Source organism: Nicotiana tomentosiformis, chromosome 3 (assembly GCF_000390325.3).
Source record: "Nicotiana tomentosiformis chromosome 3, ASM39032v3, whole genome shotgun sequence".
In the NCBI taxonomy this organism is placed as follows: Eukaryota; Viridiplantae; Streptophyta; class Magnoliopsida; order Solanales; family Solanaceae; genus Nicotiana; species Nicotiana tomentosiformis.
The window spans coordinates 4,923,689-4,946,311 of NC_090814.1; the positions used below are offsets into that span (position 1 = coordinate 4,923,689).

The 22,623-nt window shown below is 38.9% G+C and overlaps 1 protein-coding gene and 1 long non-coding RNA gene across 2 annotated transcripts; both read right to left on the bottom strand.

The window, feature by feature from the left end:
• Window positions 1-6,299: 6,299 nt before the first annotated feature.
• Window positions 6,300-8,104, bottom strand: LOC138908700 (uncharacterized). The gene is made up of 2 exons (XR_011415103.1): window positions 7,978-8,104; window positions 6,300-6,584 (listed from the first exon to the last, which is right to left on the bottom strand). It is a non-coding gene; the product is annotated as an uncharacterized lncRNA (long non-coding RNA).
• An 868-nt stretch (window positions 8,105-8,972) lies between these two features.
• Window positions 8,973-10,388, bottom strand: LOC138907289 (uncharacterized). Its single transcript, XM_070197882.1, has 4 exons — window positions 9,858-10,388; window positions 9,694-9,745; window positions 9,443-9,588; window positions 8,973-9,098 (listed from the first exon to the last, which is right to left on the bottom strand). Exons 1-4 carry the CDS (start codon window positions 10,386-10,388, stop codon window positions 8,973-8,975), a joined length of 855 nt encoding a protein of 284 aa, XP_070053983.1.
• Between the last annotated feature and the right edge of the window lie 12,235 nt (window positions 10,389-22,623).

The following is a 22,623-nucleotide window of genomic DNA, read 5'->3' on the forward strand; positions in this document are numbered from 1 at the left end:
GGAGACTTCAAGGTATACATGCCGCGTCCGCAGGCCTCGGAGTTCCCTTCTACCTGGATTATTTTATTTCCTTGTCCTTATTTAGACTCTATTGCGTAAGGATATTCAGTATCACTTCATAGAGCTTGTGATTTGTATTTCGCCGGTTTTGGGGCAAGTTTGTATATACTGAGTTGTGGAGATTTCCTTTATATTAGTTGTTGGATTTTAAGACTTTAGTTGTTATTGAAGTTATATTCCGCATGTTGTTAGGCTTACCTAGTCTTAGAGACTAGATGCTCTCACGACATCCTACAGAGAAAAATTTGGGGTCGTGACAAGTTGGTATCAGAGCCCTAGGTTTATATGTGTTATGAGTCACAAGCAAGTTTAGTAGAGTCTCGCGGATTGGTACAGAGACATCTGTACTTATATTTGGGAGGCTATGAAACTATTAGGAAAAGTTTTACTTCTTTTATTCCTTATCGTGCAAATTTATTGAATTAGAAATTCTAAATCATTGTCTTTCTATTCTATCACAGATGGTGAGGACACGAACAACTGGATCGGATGATCAGAAACCCGCGCCCCTTGCCAAAGCTGCGAGATGCCGGGGCTGGGGTAGATGTCGAGGACGGCCATGTGGTGCAGCCATAGCACCCGCACAAGCTACTATAGAGGAGCCACCAGTAGTTCCAGTTGGAGAACAGGTACCTCAGACGCCTGTAACTACCCATGCATTTAAGGTGACTCTCGCCCAAATTTTGAGCATGTTTGGTACTTTAGCTCAGGCGGGGTTGATTTCACTTGCTCCTGCCACTTCTCAGGCCGGGGGAGGAACCCGTCACTCGTACCCCAGATCAGCAGGTCTAGGTTGACCAGGTACCAGATTTCATACTTAGTGCAGCCTGTTGTCCCAGTTCAGTCCGAGGTTAGGGAAGCAACTTCTGAGGTGGAGCAGCTCAGGATCGAGAGGTACAAGAAGTACCACCCTCCTACTTTCAACGGTTTGGCGTCAGAGGATGCCCAAGGTTTTCTTGAGGAATGCCACCGTATCCTCCATACTATGGGTATTGTGGAGTCTATTGGGGTTGCTTTCAATATATTCCAGCTTAAGGGAGCGGCTTATTAGTGGTAGTGAGCGTATGAGTTGGGTAGTCCGACCGAGGCAGCTTCACTCACTTGGGCTCATTTCTCAGATATATTCTTGAGGGAGTTTGTTCCCTAGAGTCTCAGGGATACATGGCGCACATAGTTTGAGTAGTTGCGCCAGGGTGTTATGACCGTATCAGAGTATGCAGTCCGGTTTAGTGATTTGTCCAGTCATGCACCAACCTTGGTTCCTACTGTCAGAGAGGGTTCATCAATTTATCGAGGGGCTCAACCTTGGTATTAGATTCAGCATGGCCCGAGAGTTAGAGATGGACATCCGTACCAGCAGGTAGTGGAGATTGCTAGGAGATTTGAGGGTATGTGAGCCCGAGAAAGAGAGGAGAGAGAGGCCATAAGGCCTTGAGATTCTAGCACATACAGTGGTGCCCGTGGCCCAGTTGCAACCCGTCATAGTAGGGGCTATGTAAGCCACCCTATTCATTCAGCACTTCCAACCTCCAGCGGTATTCTGGCAACTCTCAGGCCCTAGGTTGCCCATTATGCACCGCTATTGTCTAGTGTACCTCCTGTATAGGATGCTTTCAGTGCTTAGTCTAGTAAATTAGGCCCGAGCCAGTTTCAGTAGTCACGTCCTCCGAGGGGTTGTTTTGAGTATGGTGACACTCGTCACATGGTGAGTGACTGCCCCATACTCATGACGGGTGCACCTCTACAGATTACACATGCTCCGCATATTCCACCAGCTTCTCAGGTTTCTCAGTCTATGGTTACCACACTAGTTGCCTCTCCACCTGCACAGTCAGCTAGAGGTAGAGGTCGGGAAGGTAGAGGTCACTCTAGAGGGGAGGCCAAGCTAGATATTATGCTCTTCCTGATAGGACTGAGGCAGTTGCATCTGACTCAGTTATCACAAGTATTATTCAGTTTGACATAGAGAGGCATCAGTCTTGTTTGATCCAGGCTCCGCTTATTCCTATGTATCATCTTATTTTTCTCTATATTTGGGTATATCCCGTGATTCTTTGAGTTCTCCTGTCTATGTGTCCACGCCTGTGGGAGATTTCATTGTTGTTGACCGTGTGTATCGGTCGTGTTTAGTTGTTCTTGGTGGTTTTGAGACCAGAGCCGATCTATTATTGCTCAGTATGGTACATTTTGATGTTATCTTGGGTATGGACTGGTTGTCGCCCTATCATGCTATCCTTGATTGCCACGCTAAAATGGTGACATTGGCTATGCCAGGTTTCCCGCGGTTGGAGTGGAGAGGTACTTTAGATTATGTTCCTAGCAAGGTGGTGTCTTTCCTTAAGGCACAACAGATGGTCGGTAAGAAATATGATGCGTATCTAGCCTATGTGGGGGATGTCAGTATTGATACCCCTATCGTTGAGACAGTTCCGGTAGAGAGAGATTTTCCAGATGTATTTCCGGCGGATCTTCCAGGCATGCCGTCCGACAGGGATATTGATTTTGGTATTGACTTGTTACCGGGCACTCAGCCCATTTCTATTCCACCATATCATATGGCCCCAGCAGAGATGAAGGAATTAAAGGAACAGTTGCAAGAATTGGTTGATAAGGGTTTCATTTGGCCTAGTGTGTCGCTTTGTGGTACTACGGTCTTGTTTTTAAAAGAAGAAGGATAGTTTTATGCGCATGTGTATTGATTATCGACAGTTGAACAAGGTTACAGTGAAGAACAGGTATACATTTCCACGCATTGATGACCTATTTGATCAGCTACAGGGTGCTAGAGTGTTCTCGAAGATTGATTTGCGGTCTGGTTATCATCAGCTGAAAATTCGGGAGCCGGATATTCCGAAGACTGCCTTCAGGACTAGATATGGTCATTACGAGTTCCTTGTGATGTCATTTTGGCTAACCAACGCCCAAGCAGCATTTATGCACTTGATGAACAGTGTGTTCCATCCCTCTTTTGACTCATTCGGTATTGTGTTTATTAACGATATTTTGGAGCGAGGTAAGTGACTTGTCTAACCTTGTGTGGGGGAAAAATTCCCTTAGAAATTGTGTTGGTTGTGAAAATTATGATATGTGAAAGCCGTTTACGCAATGTGACGAGTGTTTACATGGGCTAAATGTGAAAATTTCTAGTTTTAGCTATGTAGATTTCTTCCATGCCTTAATTGAGTTATCCTATCATGTTATATTTGTCATCATTAGTCTATTTTCACATGTTCTACTTGTTGTATCTCTTACTTGCTAATTGTTATACATGTTTAGTTGAAGTTCTTGTTTCCCTTATTCTGTATTTATTATTTAATCATTGAATCCTTTATTTGATGTTGTTAAATTGTGGAATGTTTGGTTGTTGAAATTAGTATTGAGTTATAAAAGTCGTGATTCATAATAAGGCAAAGTATTAAGTTGTGAAATTCTATTTTGTTGAGTTATTCACTTCCAATTATTATTGTTGAGACTGTGGATACAATGTGGTTGAGTCGTGGGCTCTTTGTAAAAATACTGTTATTATTGATTTCTTTTGGCAAGTTGTGATACAGGGCACTTGAGGTGCGATCTGTGATACACTGTGATATTGATACGCATGCGGTGGTATAAGGTTTTGGGGTTGAAATGCATGCGGTGAGATAAGGTGGGCTTGATACGCGTGGCTAAGAGGGGAACTACTAGAAGTCATGCGGTGTGATAAGGTGGGCTAAAAATGTGAAATGCTATTTCCGAAAAATGATTTTTAAAACTTAATGTGAAGGCTCTCGCGATGATATAAGGAAAGATTGTGATTTATTTTTGTGATTTGAGACTACGAGGCGGTACTTCGGTAGTGACTCTTGTTGGCATTTCTCCATTTTTGCACTTGTCCTTGGTTGTTGTTTCCTAAGCATATTATTAATTATTTTCTCTGTGCTGCATTAAATTGCTTTAGTTTCGTGTAGTCAACCTTGATATGCCATTTGTTGTTTAAATTTTATTACGGTCATTATTACACTGCCTTACACTTGTTTAGTCTTTTATTTATTACAATAGGGCCTTGAACTGACCTCATCACTACTCTACCGAGTTTAGCCTTTGCACTTACTGGGTATCATTGTGGTATACTGATACTACACTTCTGCACATCTTTTTGTTCAAATCCAGTTACTTCCTACCAGACCAGGTATCAGTAAGCTGAGTCTGTGCGTTGATACTTCAAGGTATACCTGCCGCGTCCACAGGCCTCGGAGTCCCCCTTCCAGCTGAATTATTTTATTTCCTTGTCCTTATTTAGACACTATTGCATAGGGATATTCAGTATCACTTCATAGAGCTTGTGACTTGTATTTCGCCGATTTTTGGGCAAGTATGTATATACTGAGTTGTGGAGATTTCCTTCATACTAGTTGTTGGATTTTAAAACTTTAGTTGTTATTTAATTTATATTTCACATGTTGTTAGCTTACCTAGTCTTAGAGATTAGGTGCCGTCACGACATCCTACGGAGAGATATTTGGGGTCGTGACATTATATAATTAAGCAGTGGAAATAAGAATAAGAAGGATGAATAAGGAAGAAAAAGGAGGAAGGTGCATGGCAATAATAGAGCCGAATGGATGCAACCTTTCATCTTGCAAGATGCGTTACTTACAAGTCAAGAATGGGAATGGAATTTGCTTACAAGCCAAGATACACGAGGGATACCAGTGCATGTGCTATTTTAATTGTTGACAGATATATCGATGATCGATCTTCAATTTATGAAGATTATATATACCAGAGGCGAATTTCGAATTTGAAGTATATGAATTTTTGCAATGATCTTAAGTTAATATTACAATTTATACGTAACAATAACAACTCAGTATAATCTCACTAGTGAGGTGTGGGGAGGGTAGTGTGTACGCAGACCTTACCCCTACCCTAGGGTAGAGAGGCTATTTCCGATAGACTCTCGGCTCCCTTCCTCTAAGAACTTCTCACCTTACTCTTGGGGTGACTCGTAATACAACTTATTTAGTACTTAATTAAATAAGTTACAATTACTTTTAGAAAATTATATAAAATATAATTTATTTTAATCTATAACTTTTCATATCCCTAAAATCTCCCACTTTTGATTCTCTTACCTAAAACTATCCTAATATATCTTTCTTGAGATTCTCTCTCACCTAAAACGTATTTATCCATATTAATTTTCTCCCAATTTTTTCATTAAAAGATTTGAGTACATCCTAATGTCCCTAACCTCTTTCCTCCCTTTTACGTACATAATATATCACCCCTCCCCCGTCCTTCCTCCACCCCCACTACATAATTCTTATACCTTATTCATACTCTATTATAGTATATTTTTTATTACCTAATTTGGCTTCTCTGTACAATTACGTACTAATAATATATAGTAGTATATTATATATTATATACATGATATTATATACTTATATACGTGTATATAGTATAACATAAATTAAAGGTAGACTGTAATAAAATTATTCTATGTTGGATTTTAAAAGTATTAAATAATATTTATATATTGTATAATTACTATATGATACATATGTATTACACACGATGTATTATGTATTTATATAAAGTATAATTGTTAAACCTGATAACTCCTCATGTTTCTTGAAGATGATTTTCTCTAACTAAAATGATGTTGATGGTGATGAATTGACTGTAGGAAATATTTCTATCGTATGAAAATGTTCCTACGATAAGTATATCAAAGTGGGGAATGAAAATGAAAGAACAAAAGAATCCCAAAATATAGAACCTAGTTTAATGGAGGATGCAACATATTTTTATGGAGGATGCCTCCGGGTAATGAGATAATATTATCATGGTAACCTAAAGCATTTATAGTAATAATCTTTAATTAACAAAAAAGAGAATTTTAGGGGACTAATTATGGATACGTTTCAAAATTAGATTCCTTTTTTATAGGTACTTTGCCGTATTTTAGAGTATATATTTTATACATTTATTATGTTTATGTTGTAGAATATGTCATTATTTTAATTATTGTAAATTCTGGAATTTTTTATGAATTCATACGTAAACATGAAAAAATTTCCCTGATAATTGACCTCTTAATTAAATATTTACAGACATTTAGTAACATTTTAATATATACTCCATAAGGTTTTGGCAAAGTTACTGGATTTATGTAAATGCGTAATGTCACGTCCCAAACTATTCCTTAGACGTGACTGGCACCTAGCTAACACCACCCGCTAGGCGAACTATACTTTCATACCTTAGCTATTAATTTACAACATTTGATTAATTAAATAAGTATCCACATAAACTGATAACCATTACGAACAATTAATATCTCGAAATATAATACCGAAACTCTAGTCCAAATTCCACACTAGGCCATGGAGCATCTAAGAGAATTGCAAAAGACATTGTATGGATAAATAATAAAGACTCTTTTGGCAGCCTCCACGAATAATGCGGCGGCTCACCTAAATAACTGAATCAACTCTAGCGAACTCGTTAGTTACTAGCTCTGTTTTCATCAATAGTATCTGCATAGACATGCAGGTAAGAAGTGAGTTATATGTAAATATAACCTAGTAAGATCCTTGACCCGCCACTTTAAATACACCTGGAATAAGTGTTAGAAAATACAAACACACAACAAGCACAGAAATAATATGCACAGAAATTCTTTCACCATATAATTACTCTATAAGGCCCAAAAAATTATTCAACAACAACACTATATATATCTCAACTCAATCTACACTAAGGACTTGTCATTAACGACAGTACAGGAAATTAACCAAATACTCCGACAAGTCCACGGCAGCATACACAATGCCCCAAATCTATTATGGCGGCATACACAATGCCCCAACTCTATCACAGCGGCATACACAATGCCCCAAATATATTACGGCGGCATACACAATGTCCCAAATCTATCACGGCAACATACACAATGCCCCAAATATATTACGGCAGCAAAAAAATAATTTCTAACACCCCAACGCCATAGCACGAGGCTACGCCACATCACACCACATCACAAATCACTTATTAAATAGTTTTAGCTTTTTACAAAATAATATATATTTGCGGTTGGTCAAACACCACCGATTCTGCCAAGCGCACGCTCGTCCCAACACATGGACTAGGCAGACAAAACATTTTTTTTCAAAACGAGTTTTGAAAAAGCAAGCATTAAAGCTTAAAGTCTCGCTTATCTCGATAACAGAAAATTTTCCAACCTCGCGACTTTTAGAACACCAACTAAACTAAACGGCCTCCAATAACCTCAATCTATACAAAATATTATTAACAATATCAGTTATATTAGTCGGGATCAAATCTCTATGTCCCTAACTTTCAAGCTTAGAGTTATAGCTTTATATTTTTCTTTTACACCTTAATAGTAATGTATCCCATTATCCCAATCTAAACTGTCATAACCCCGGGTTACAATCAAAATCTTTCTATACATAACAATAAAAATCGGAACAGTGGCTTTAATATTAACATTCAAATAGGTCCTAGATACACCTTACGGATAAATTCTCACTCCAACCTTAGACCTGATTTTGAAAACTTATCACTACTCATTATATTTTCAATCACTACGTAGCTATTACAAAAGAAAAACATAAATCATAACCTGTCATTCTACATATGTGTGCAAAGGTCCATAACTAATTCCCTATATATGTAATATTCTAATATTAAGATCCAAAACAATCCTAACTGGTTTTGTCCATATTGAAGGGTAAGATTTCTTTTATTAAATTAAAATTCATTCCCAATGCTTCATGATTATGTCTGCCATGCTCAATTATTCCTTTGTCTCCTCCTAATCATTAGCCTACTTTACAAAAACATAACTAATACTTCACTGCAAATTCAATATCATGTATATCATTGTACGAAAGTTGATCAAAATACCTGATTATATAGCCTTTTTCTCCACAAAATTCCAGTGAAAAGCTATCCAAAATAAAGAGCAGTCAATCCCTATTACTCGTTCCTTCTGTTTTGCCGTCACAGTGCCCTATATTAATCTCACTGTAATTTGTTATCTCCTCGTGAATAAAGGAATCAAAGTTTGCCCCACTTTAAACTTTTAAGTCCTAAACGTGTGGTACAACAGATGTGGGCTTGAGCCCACTACTTTATTTATATTATTATTAATATTATTATATTGCTTACTAGTATGCCTAATTATAATATTCTATCTTATATATTATCATAAAAATTTTTTTACTAACTTAGTATTTGACCCGATAGCTATAAAAAAAAAAATTAATTCTCTAGTCTCATAATTAATAAGTATATAAAATATTTTGGTATGAATTAATACAAATATATATATACACGTAAACATACGTTATACACGTGTCTGCATTTGAAATTTTTTTGAATGCAAAACATGGAAAAGGAGACACGGAAATTTTTGTTGAATTCGCATCAAGGTTCCGTTGATGCGAAGAAATCGAGAATGTAGAGCTTAAGAGGCAATATGAGTTGGAGCAGAAAATCAACTAAATCTCTGTCAAAGAACTTTTGTACAAAAATTAATGATATAGCATTAGTACTAATAAAGAAATATTGTTAGAAGTTAAAATTGTTAAAAGGATTTTATGATTTCTGCGTAAATGTATAACAACAGTAAAAATTGACTTTTTTGCATGCAAAGATAGCAAAGGAGCCTACATAATTTCGGTGAATCCACATGTACTGCTGATGTAAAGGAATTATAACTGCAAGAGTTAGGGTGTATAAAATTAATAGAGTCTGTAATGAACTTTTTACAATAATTAACGTTATTGTCGATTAATACTCCTAGGTATCGTCGCGAAGGAGATATTGTAAACGAAGGTTGATCTACTCAAGAAAAGAGAAAAATATTAAATCCATCTAATAAAATTAAAAAATCACCATCAAGATTTAAAAGGTAGATGGCGAGAAGGTAAAGGTAATTCTCGAATTTCTTGATAGATCAATCTTCGGTTGCAATACTTCCACCACAGCACATAAACATTGGCAACATCTCTGTCAAAGAACTTCTGTACAAGAATTAATGATATAGCATTAGTACTAATAAAGAAATGTTATTAGAAGTTAAAATTGTGTAACAGTAGTAAAAATTGACATGCAAAGATGGTAAAGGAGCCTACATAATTTCACTGAATCCACAGGTACCGCTTACTTAAAGGAAGTATAACTGCAAGAGTTAGGGCGTAAAAGAAACTAATAGAGTCTGTTTTAGAACTTCTTATAATAATTAACAATATTGTCGATCAATACCGTTACAAGAAGAATGCAAATAATTGAACATTTCTTTATGTCCATTTGGTGCTCGCAATTGTCGTGTCGCACCTCGACGAAATTCTGCAAGATGGTATCTCACATTATCCCCTTTATATGGAGCCATATATCCCTTTATGTGTGAATATCCTGCATCAACAAGATAATATTTGTCCCCGGATGGATATGAAAAATTCAGTTCAGGTCTACGAAGTGCCTCACCAAATATACGGTTATCATGAGCTGCTCCTTCTCACCCAACCCATGCAAATGTAAAACACATATTAAAGTCGACAACAGCAAGAATATTTTGAGTAGGATAACTTTTACGCCCAATATATGGTATCTCTTGACCTTGAGGCAATCTTGCTTTCACATGTGTGCCATCAAGTGCTCCAATACAATCCTAAAAATATATACATGCATAAACTAAATATAAGTTTACACTAGGTAATTTTTTGAGTTAAAATGTAAAAATATAATAATATAATAATATAATTATTAAGTATGTCACTTACTTTAAAGAAAGGGAGATATCGTTGATTACATGGCTTGTGATCTCCTGCACCATCATTATAACTTGGATGTGATTGAATTATGTCTCTTGCAAGCTTACCAATGGCCTTTAGAACACTATGAAAATGCCTATGAATTGTTTCTCCTGAATGTTGAAAAATCTCTTGTACCAATCGATTTCCGGCACCATGTGCACAAATCATCAAGAACATCCCTAACTCTTCATAGACAGACATCCCACGCGTGGATTTAAGACCATATTTATCAGTTAGATCTTTGCTTAAATCAAGAAACACTGACTTCCTCAATCTAAAATTTTCATAACACCGAGTCTCATTTCCATGTAATATCTCTTGGATAAATATATTCCCAGTGCGTTTAGATATACGACATGGTTCCTTACAAATGTATTTCTCATAATATATCAATATACTCTTACATGTTATTCGACATAGTGCCATCCGTTCCTTATTTTCTTGAGTTTCCTCTTCTTCATTTTCGTCATTTAACAAGTCATTGTTACAACATTTCATTAAACTGAAATGAAACAAACATACAAACTGTTACGAATTAAAAATGACAAATGCTAACTTCAAAGTTGATAGTATAGTCATCTATTAAAATAAAACACGTAATGTCTAAACAAGAAATGATTAAACCACCATTATGTATAAACAGGAAACAAAACATTAAGAAAATGTAACCTTCTGTACCTACTTTAAAGGATAAGTAATTTAATTATGAAACAAACAATGACAATTAGCAATTCATTATAGAAATAAGGGAGAAAATAGGCAGTTTAATATTTAATATGCTAAATGTTAAATAACAATTAAAACACATAATTCAAATAGCATGTAACAGTTAATGCATGAATTCAAGAATTAATATTTTGACAAAGAATAAGAGAGAAACAATTATTATAATAATTAAAAATAATTTATGATTTTTCAAGAAAACAGGCAAACAATTAATTTGACGACGTGTAGACACTCGTCACCTCGCCTATACGTTGTTCACATGCAATTCACATAACAAATAATTTAAGGGTTCTATTCCCTCAAGTCAAGGTTAACCGCGACACTTACCTCGCTTTATAAATTCCAATCAATTATTCAACCACAACTTTTCCTTTTAAATTTACCTTCGAAAGCTTCAAATCTATTCACAAACAATTCAATATATTCAATACTAATCATAGGAACTAATTCCATATGAATTTACACATTTTTCGGATAAAAACCCGAAATTCATTAAAATATTCGTCAGTGGGAACCACATCTCAAATCCCGAAAAAACTCACGAAATACGAATACATGTTCCGATACGAGTTCAACCATACAAAATTTGTCCAATTTTCGATATCAAATGGACCTTCAAATCTTAAATTTTCATTTTTGGAAGATTTTATAAAAATCTTATTTTTCTTCCATAAATTCACGGATTCATGATATAAATGAGTATGAAATCATGAAATATAATCAATATAGGATAAGGAACACTTACCCCCAATGTTTTTCAGTGAAAATCGCCCAAAAATCGCCTTACCCGAGCTCAAAAATGGGAAAGAATTGAAAATAGGTTGAAACCCTATTTCGAGAACTTAAGTTCTGTTTCTGGGATTTTTACCCTTCGCGAACGCGGTCAGTGCCTCGCGTTCGCGAAGCACATTTTTGTTCTGCCAAAACTTTGCTCTTCGCGAACGCGAAGGCAATGTCGCGAATGCGAAGCCTTGCCAAATTTACCCTTCGCGAACGCGAATCTTTAACGTTTAGTGCCTGGCCAGGCCTCGCCTTCTACGCGAATGCGAACGCATCCACGCATTCGCGATAAACACTATCCTCTTCCCTTCGCGAACGCATCCCCCTCTTCGCGAACGCGAAGAGTAAATTTCACCTGCCTCCAGTTTCTTCTTCACGAACGCGAGCCACCTCTCGCGAACGCGAAGAAGGATACCAGAAGCAGATTTTTGCAGTTTTTCCCAAGTCCAAAAATGGTCCGTTAACCATCCGAAATCAACCCGAACCCTCGGGGCTCCAAACCAAACATTCACCCAAGTCCTAAAATATTATACGAACTTACTCGTGCGATCAAATCGCCAAAATAACACCTAGAACTACGAATCGGACACCAAATCAAAGGAAGAAAACTTTAAAACTTATATTTTTACAACCGGACGTCCGAATCACTTCAAATCAACTCTGATTCTCACCAAATTTGGCAGACAAGTCATAAATATTATATTTGATCTATATCGGGCTCCGGAAGAAAAATACGGACCCGAGGTCAATAAATCCAACATCAGTAATTTCTTAAAACTCATTAAGCTTTCAAGCTTTTAATGTTTCATCAAAATTCCATATCTCGAGCTAGGGACCTCGGAATTCGATTCCGAGTATACGCCCAAGTCCCAAATCACGATACGTACCTATCGGAATTGTCAAAACACTGATCCGGGTCCGTTTGCTCAAAATATTGACTAAAGTCAACTTAGCTGAGTTTTAAAGCTCTATTCACATTTTAATCCATTTTTCACATAAAAACTTTCTGAAAAATTGTACGGATTACGCACGTAGGTCGAGGAATGATAAATGGTGCTTTTCGAGGTCTTAGAATACAGAATTACTTATTAAATTTAAATATGATATTTTGGGTCATCACATTCTCTACCTCTAAAACAAACGTTCGTCCTCGAACAGAATTAGAAAAGGTATCTGCGCTGGAGAAAAGGTGTGGATATTTACTCTGCATGTCCTACTCGAACTCCCAGGTAGATGCCTCTACCGGCTGACCTCTCTATTGCACCCGAACTGAAGGATAACTCTTATACCTCAACTGTCAGACCTATTGTGCTAGAATAGCCACCGGCTCCTCCTCGTAAGTCAAATCTTTGTCCAATTGGACTGAGCTGAAATCTAACACATGGGACGGATCACCATGATATTTTCGGAGCATAGACACATGGAACACCGGATGAACCGCTGATAAACTAGGTGGTAATGCAAGCCTGTAGGCTACTTCACCCACCCTTTCAAGAATTTCAAAGGGTCCGATATACCTAGGGATCAACTTGCCCTTCTTTCCGAACCTCATTACATGCTTCATAGGTGAAACTCGGAACAATATTCGTTCTCCAACCATGAATGCAATATCACAAACTTTACGGTCGGCATAACTCTTTTGCCTAGACTGAGCTGTACGAAGTCGATCCTGAATAATCTTGACCTTATCCAAGGCATCCTGTACCAAATCGGTACCCAACAACCGAGCCTCTCCAGGTTCAAACCAACCAACTGGCGATCAGCATCGTCTTCTGTATAATGCCTCATATGAATCTATCTGAATGCTCGACTGGTAGCTATTATTATAAGCAAACTCCGCAAGTGGCAAGAAATGATCCCAAGAACCTCCAAAGTCTATAACACAAGCACGTAGCATATATTCCAATATCTGAATAGTGCGCTCTGACTGTCCATCTGTCTGTGGATGAAATGCTGTACTCAACTCCACCCGTATGCCTAACTCACGCTGTATAACCCTCCAGAAATGTGAGGTAAACTGTGTTGCTTGATCTGAAATAATAGACACGGGCACACCGTGAAGGCGGACAATCTCACGAATGTAAATTTCAGCTAACCTCTCTGAAGAATAGGTAACTTCCACTGGAATGAAATGTGCTGACTTGGTCAACCTGTCCACAATGACCCAAACTGCGTCAAATTTTCTCTGAGTCCATTGGAGCCCAACAACAAAATCCATAGTGATACGCTCCAACTTCCACTCAGGAATTTCTAACTTCTGAAGCAAACCACCAGGTCTCTGATGCTTGTACTTAACTTGCTGACAATTCAGACACCGAGCTACATATGCAACTATATCCTTTTTCATTCTCCTCCACCAATAATGTTGCCGCAAATCTTGATACATTTTGGCGGTACCTGGATGAATAGAATACATGGAACTGTGTGCTTCTTCAAGAATTAACTCACGAAGCCCATCAATATTAGGCACACAAATACGACCCTACATTCGCAGAACCCCATCTTCCCCCACAACAACCTGTTTGGCATCACCGTGCCATACCATGTCCTTAAGGACAAGTAAGTGAGGATCATCATACTGCCTCTCTCTGATGCGCTCATATAAAGAAGACCGAGCGACTGTGCAAGCTAGAACCCGACAGGGTTCTGAAACATCTAACCTCACGAACTGATTAGCCAAAGTCTGAACATCTACAGCTAATGGCCTCTCACCAACCGGAATATACGCAAGACTGCCCATACTCATAGCTTTTCTACTCAAGGCATCGGCCACCACATTGGCCCTTCCGGGGTGATTCAAAATGGTGATATCATAGTCATTCAACAACTCCATCCATCTTCTTTGCCTCAAATTAAGATCCTTTTGTTTGAATAGATACTGGAGGCTATGATGATCAGTAAATACCTCACACAAGACACCGTAGAGGTAATGCCTCCAAATCTTCAGCGCATGAACAATGGCTGCCAATTCTAAGTCATGAACAGGATAATTCTTCTCGTGGACTTTCAACTGCCGCAACACATATGTAATTACCTTGCCATCTTGCATTAATACTACACCAAGCCCAATGTGAGATGCGTCATAATATATTGTATACGATCCTGAACCTGTAGGTAATACCAACACTAGCGTTGTAGTCAAAGCGGTCTTGAGCTTCTGAAAGCTCATCTCACACTCGTCTGACCATCTGAATGGGACACCTTTCTGGGTCAATCTAGTCAATGGGCTTGCTATAGATGAAATCCCTTCCACAAACCAACGATAATAACCTGCTAAACCCAGGAAACTTCGGATCTTTGTAACTGAAGTAGGTCTAGGCCAATTCTGAACATCCTCAATCTTGTAAGGATCCACCTTTATGCCTTCTGCCGATACAACATGCCCCAAAAAGGCAACTGAGTGTAACCAAAACTCACATTTTGAAAACTTGGCATATAACTGATTATTCTTCAAAGTGTGAAGCACACTTCGAAGATGCTGCTCATGCTCCTATCGACTGCTGGAGTAAATTAAGATATCATCAATGAATACAACCAAAAAAGAGTCCAAATAAGGCTTGAACACCCGATTCATCAAATCTATAAATGTTGCTGGAGCATTTGTCAACCCAAATGACATCACTAGGAACTCGTAATACCCATATCGAGTCCGAAAAGCTGTCTTGGGGACATCAGATGCCCTAATCTTCAACTGATGGTAACCAGATCTCAAATAAATCTTCAAAAATACCTTGGCACCCTGAAGCTGATCAAATAAATCATCAATTCTTGGCAGGGGATATTTGTTTTTGATAGTGGCTTTGTTCAACTGCCGATAATCTATACACATCCGCATAGAGCCATCTTTCTTCTTTACAAATAATACTGGTGCACCCTAGGGCGAGACACTGGGTGTAATGAATCCATGATCAAGCAAGTCTTGTAACTGATCTTTCAATTCTTTCAACTCTGGCGGGGCCATACGGTATGGTGGAATAGAAATGGGCTGGGTGCCCGGAGCCAAATCAATACAGAAGTCAATATCTCTGTCGGGTGGCATCCCCGGCAGATCTGCAGGAAATACTTCTGAGAATTCATGAACAACTGGTACTGAGTCCATAGAAGGGACATTCACACTAGAATCGCGAATATAAGCCAATTAGGCTAGACACTCTTTCTCTACCATACACCGAGCTTTCATATAAGAAATAACCCTGCTGGCAGAATGGCCAGGAGTTCCTTTCCACTCTAACCGAGGTAACCCCGGCATAGCTAGGGTCACTCTCTTGGCATGACAGTCCAATATAGCATGATAAGGAGACAGCCAATCCAAACCTAAGATGACATCAAAATCTACCATATCAAGAAGTAGAAGATCCACATTAGTCTTAACATTACCAATAGTAACCACACACGAACGATAGACATGATCTACATAACAGAGTCTCCCACCGGTGTAGATACACACACAGAAGCACTCAGAGAATCACAAGGCACAACCAAATATGAAGAAAAATAGGAGGACACATAGGAATAAGTAGATCCTGCATTAAATAGAACTGAAGCATTTTATGGCAAACTAGAATAATACTTGTGATCACATCATCAGATGACTCGGCCTCAGGCCTAGCTGTAAAAGCATAAAATCGGGGATGGGCCCCACCACTCTGAACTGCATCTCTGGGATGGCCTCTAACTGGCTGGCCTTTACCTCTAACGGTCTGACCTCCACCTCCAATGGACTGACCTCCACCTCTAGCTGCCTGACCCCTGCCTCTAGCTGGCTGAGCAGGCGGTGAAGCAACCGGTGCCGGTATGATGGCACGAGAATTCTGTCGAGATCAGTTACTTGCCAATCTAGGGCAATACCTCCTGATGTGACCAATGTTCCCACACTCATAACACCCATCCTCATGTCGTGGCTGCTGAAGCTGAAGCTGACCCAAATGGGCCGGATAACCACTGTAGTAACTCTGGAGTGGTGGTGCACTGATAGGAGCTGAATGTGTACTGAATACTAGCTGCCCAGAGTAAGGCATAATAGGACCGTGACTCCCTGAAGCACCGGGAGATGCATGAAGTGCTGAATGAAATGGTCTGGGAGGATGACCCCTACCAAAATTACCCCTGCCTCCAGACGAGGCACCACTGAAACCACCGAACTGACGAGGCCTCTTATCAGACCTCTGCTCTCTCTCCTATTCAAGAACCATCTCGATCCTCTTGGCGACATTAGCAGCCACCTGAAAGGAAATCTCACTTCCGGTTTCCTTGGCCATCTAAAGTCTTATAGGGTGAGTAAGTCCCTCAATAAACCTCCTCACTCTCTCTCCCTCCGTAGGTAGTAAAAGGAGAGCATGACGGGCCAAATCCACAAAACGGGACTCATACTGAGTAATAGTCATACTGCCCTGCTGTAGACGCTCAAATTGCTTGCAGAATTCCTCTCTCAGTGTGATAGGAAGGAACTTTTCCAGAAATAGCTGAGAGAACTGCTCCCAGGTAAGTGCAGGTGATCCGACTGGTCGGGTCAATGTATAATCTCTCCACCACCTCTTGGTGGAACCTGTCATCTGGAATACAGCAAAATCAACTCCATTGGTCTCAACTATACCCATGTTCCGCAGTACCTCATGGCAGCGTTCAAGATAATCTTGTGGGTCCTCAGAAGGTGTACCACTGAAGTGAACTGAAAAGATCTTAGTGAACTTATCCAGTCTCAATAAGGCCACAAAAGACATAGCGGGCCTATCACCGGTCTGTGCCGCAACAACTAGCTGAACTACCCCAATTGGCGGGGCTGGTGGAGCCTGATTCTGGGGAGCCATCTGCTCCTGAGCGGGAGTAGTGGGAGTTTATGCTCCTCCCCCAGCATGTGAGATGGCTGGTGCCACTGGAAATGTACCATTCTGGGCTACGCCCTTCATAAGACTTACCAAACGGACTAGAGCGTCCTGAAGTACTAGAGTGGATATGAATCCTTCCGGGACCTGAACTGGTCCAACTGGTACATTCTGAACTGGGACCTCCTCCTGAAGGTCTACCTGAGGTTCTACAGCAGCTGCAACTGCTCGAGCTCTGGACTGAGCTCTACCTCGGCCTCTAGCACGACCTCGGCCTCGACCTCTACCTCTGGTCATAGTTGCCACCGGGGGTTCTGGTCCCTGTCCATCGGTAGAGAATAAGAGTAAAATGGTACAATCATCGATGATGGAATAAAATCGCATGACAGAATAAGAAAGAAGTGATATTGTTCCTAAACTTCATAGCCTCTGAGAGATAAGTACAGACGTCTCCGTACCGATCCTTCAGACTCTACTAAGCTTGCTCGTGACTCGTAAGACCTATGTAACCTAGTGCTCTGATACCAACTGTCACGACCCGAAATTCCCACCTTCGGACGGTGATGGCGCCTAACATTTCACTTGCTAGTGAAGCTAATGCTACAATAATATTAACCAATTTTTAAACAATCTTTCAATTATTAATTATCAAGGAAACAACAGCGAAAGCAAAGTTTGAAATATAGTAAAATAATCCATAAATATAACGGTGTTTAAATACCATCCCAGAATTGGTGTCACAAGTGCACGAGCTTCTAGAATAAATACAAATAAAGGTCTGAATAAAATAAAGCTGTCTCGAAATAAACACACAGCTAAAGTAAAATAGACGGGGACTTCAGAACTGCGGACGCCATGTAGTTATACCTCAAGTCTCCTCCGGTAGCTGAAATCCGAGCAAGTCTATGGTACGCCGCTGGGACCAACTCTAAAATCTGCACAAGAAGTGCAGAGTGTAGTATCAGTACAACCGACCCCATTTACTGGTAAGTGCTGAGCCTAACCTCGACGAAGTAGTGACGAGGCTAAGGCGGTTCACTTACATTAACCTGTACGCAATATTGATAAGAACAACAAATAATAGAAATAAATCAGGTAACTCATTTATAATAATTGAAGCCAACTCAGCAGTCATAATCCATTATTATTTCAACCAATTCTGTTGCAGCATGCAACCCGCTCTCACAATATATTCACTTTCGGTTCTGTTGCGGCGTGCAACCCGCTCCTCCAATATATTCATTTTAATCAAGTCTGTCATATATTTAGTTAAATTAGTATATATATATAGACTTTTAAATAAGTCTGTTGCGGCGTGCAATCCGATCCCCCAATATTGACTTTTAATAAGTCTGTTGCGGCGTGTAACCCGATCCTCCAATATTAACTTTTTAACAAGTCTGTTGCGGCGTGCAATCCGATCCTCCAATATTAACTTTTAATAAGTTTGTTGCGGCATGCAACTCGATCCTCTAATATTAACTTATAATAAGTCTGTTGTGGCGTGCAACCCGGTCCTCCAATATTAACTTTTAATAAGTCCGTTACGGCGTGCAACCCGATCCTCCAATATTTCTATTTCAATCAATTCTCGTAGAAGAAATTCCCCAATAAACGCAACAATTAATATAAAATCATAAGACAACAAGCATACAATAATTATAATTTAATTATGAAACAAACAATGACAATTAGCAATTCATTATAGAAATCAGGGAGAAAATAGGTAGTTTAATATTTAATATGCTAAATGTGAAATAACAATTAAAACACATAATTCAAATAGCATATAACAGTTAAAGCAGGAATTCAAGAATTAATACTTTGACAAAGAATAAGAGAGAAATAATTATTATAATAATTAATTTATTATTAAAAATAATTTATGATTTTTCAAGTAAACATTCAAATAATTAATTTGACGACGTATAAACACTCGTCACCTCGCCTATACGTCGTTCTCATGCAATTCACATAACAAATAATTTTAGGGTCATATTCCCTCAAGTCAAGGTTAACCCCGACACTTACCTTGCTTTGCAAATTCCATTCAATTATTCAACCATAACCTTTCCTTTTAAATTTACCTCCGAAAGCTTCAAATCTATTCACAAACAATTCAATATATTCAATACTAATCATAGGAATTAATCCATATGAATTTACACATTTTTCGGATAAAAATCCGAAATTCATTAAAATATTCGATAGTGGGACCCACGTCTCAAATCCCCGAAAAACTTGCGAAATCCGAACACCCGTTCCGATACAAGTTCAACCATACAAAATTTGTCCAATTCCGATATCAAATGGACCTTCAAGTCTTAAATTTTCGTTTTTGGAAGATTTTATAAAAAACTGATTTTTCTTCCATAAATTCACGGATTCATGATATAAATGAGTATGAAATCATGAAATATAATCAATATAGGATAAGGAATACTTACCCCAATGTTTTCCTGTAAATATCACCCAAAAATCGCCTTACCCGAGCTCAAAAATGGGAAAGAATTGAAAATGGGTCGAAACCCCATTTCCAGAAATTAAGTTCTGTTTCTGGGATTTTTACCCTTCGCAAATGCGGTCAGTGCCTCGCGTTCGCGAAGCACATTTTTGTGCTGCCAAAACTTTGCTCTTCGCAAACGCGAAGGCAATGTTGCGAAAGCGAAGCCTTGCCAAATTTACCCTTCGCGAACGCGATACACCCTACGCAAACGCGAAGCTTTAACGCTTGGTGCTCGGCCAGGCCTCGCCTTCTACGCGAACGCGAACGCTTCCACGCGTTCGCGATTAACACAACCCTCTTCCCTTCGTGAACGCAGCCCCCTCTTCGCGAACACGAAGAGTAAATTTCACCTGCCTCCAGTTTCTTCTTTGCGAACGCGAGCCACCTCTCGCGAACGCGAAGAAGGATACCAGAAGTAGATTTCTGCAGTTTTTCCCAAGTCCAAAAATGGATCGTTAACCACCCGAAATCAACCTGAGCCCTCGGGGATCCAAACCAAACATGCACTAAAGTCCTAAAACATCATACGAACTTGCTCGCGCGATCAAATTGCCAAAATAACATCTAGAACTACGAATCGGACACCAAATCAAAGGAAGTTTTCAAGAAAACTTTAAAACTTATATTTTTACAACCGGACATTTGAATCACGCCAAATCAACTCCGATTCTCACCAAATTTGGCAGACAAGTCATAAATATTATATTGGACCTATACCGGGCCCCGAAACCAAAATATGGACCCGAGGTCAATAAATCCAATTTCAGTAATTTCTTAAAACTCATTAAGCTTTCAAGCTTTTAATTTTTCATCAAAATTCCATATCTCGAGCTAGGGACCTCGGGATTCGATTTCGGGCATACGCCTAAATCCCAAATCACGATACAGATCTACCGGAATTGTCAAAATACTGATCCGCGTCCGTTTGCTCAAAATGTTGACTAAAGTCAACTTAGTTGAGTTTTAATGCTCTATTTCACATTTTAATTTATTTTTCACATAAAAACTTTTCGGAAAATTGTACGGACTGCGCACGCAGGTCGAGGAATGATAAATAGTGATTTTTGAGGTCTTAGAACACAGAATTACTTATTAAATTTAAAGATGACATTTTGGGTCATCACAATAATATAATCAAATATTACATCACAGAAGAACACAACAATTTACTTATCACAAAAATACCAAATAACCGAAGACAAGTACAACCATAGAGAATGTCAACAAAGGCACTCCCGAGATACCGTCTCGTAGTCCCAAAAGTAAATATGCAATAACAACAATGCCCCCAGGCCATCACAAATCATCACAATTCAATCCCCGACATAGCCCACCTTGTCTCGCCACGTGTGCAATAGTATTGTGAATGCCCGCCTTGTCTCGCCACACGCGCACAATAATGTTCCCACCATGTCTCGCCACATGCGCAAACCCACATATATATATATATATATATATATATATATATATGCACATAGCCTGCCTTGTCACGCCGCATGTGCATAAATCAATAGTAATAATAGCACGACAGAAACCTCGTGCAAACACCCGAACAAAACTTCCCAACAAAATAACATGTCAATATCACATCTCATAAACTGCAACTCAAGTGCTCAAATATTACAATTTATCCAAGATTGCAATAATACATAAATTTCCATAATAAGGAACCCATGGCTCGGCCATAGTGTGCACAAAATATTAATAATTATATCTGGGAGTAAACAAACTCAACAAATAATATTTCACATAAGAATCAAGGTGGCAATCCCACCAAATCATCATATAGAAACAACTCCAACAAAACAAGAATTTAAGCAAGACAATTAAAGGATTTAATAAGTACCAGTAATTTCTCATTTAATACATAAGGGCGTCTAAAACCAATGTAATTTGTACATATAACCCAAGTACATACTCGTCACCTCGCATACTTGGTTTTCAATTACATAAATTGCACATAAGACTCAATGCCTAAGGGAAAATTTCCCCACTCGATGTTAAGCAAGACACTTACATTTTTGAAGTTAGGCCGATATTCCAAAATAGCCTTCTTGCTTGAATTAACCTCTGGACAACTCAAATCTATCCAAATTAATTGTACAACTTCATTAAAATTCATCGAAAATAATTCCGGATAATAATACGTCGATTTAAAATTTTATTCCAAAAGTCAACAAAAGTCAACGCGGGGCTCGCCTCTCGGACCCGACATAATTTTCATGAAATCCGAACATCCATTCCGATACGAGTTCAACCATATCAATTTTATCTAATTCCAATAACAACTCGACCTCCAAATCTTAATTTTTCGTTTTTGAAAGATTTTACAAAAATCTTGATTTTCCTCCATTTAAATCCGAATTAAATGATGGATTCAAAGGCATAATCATGAAAATTAATCAATACTGGATAAGAATCACTTACCCCAGACACCCACGCAAGAATATCTCAAGAAATTGCCTTCTACCGAGCTCCCAATTTGATTTTTGTGTTATGAACTCAAACCCTCATTTTTGGGACTTTTAATTCTGCCCAGGTGTCAAAGCATCGCGATCGTGGAAGAACGAATGCGATCGTGTAGAAGGAAAATGGATACTTCCCAAAAGGTGTTATGCGATCGCGGACAGATTTGTGCGATCGCGAAGAAGGAAAAATCTGGTGCCCATGAATTGAGCTACGCGAAAGCGTAAAGAAGCAGGCGAACGTGAAAGAGGGAAAGGCATACGTACGTGTTCGCAAACAGAAGAATTTGAACGCGAACGCGAACGCGAATGTGGAGCTGCGAATGCGAAGAAGGGAAAGGCAGACCTTCGGAATCGCGGATGGAGGCTCGCAAACGCATAGAACAAATAATTCCTCCTACACAATAACCCTTCGCGAACGCGAAGGAGATGAC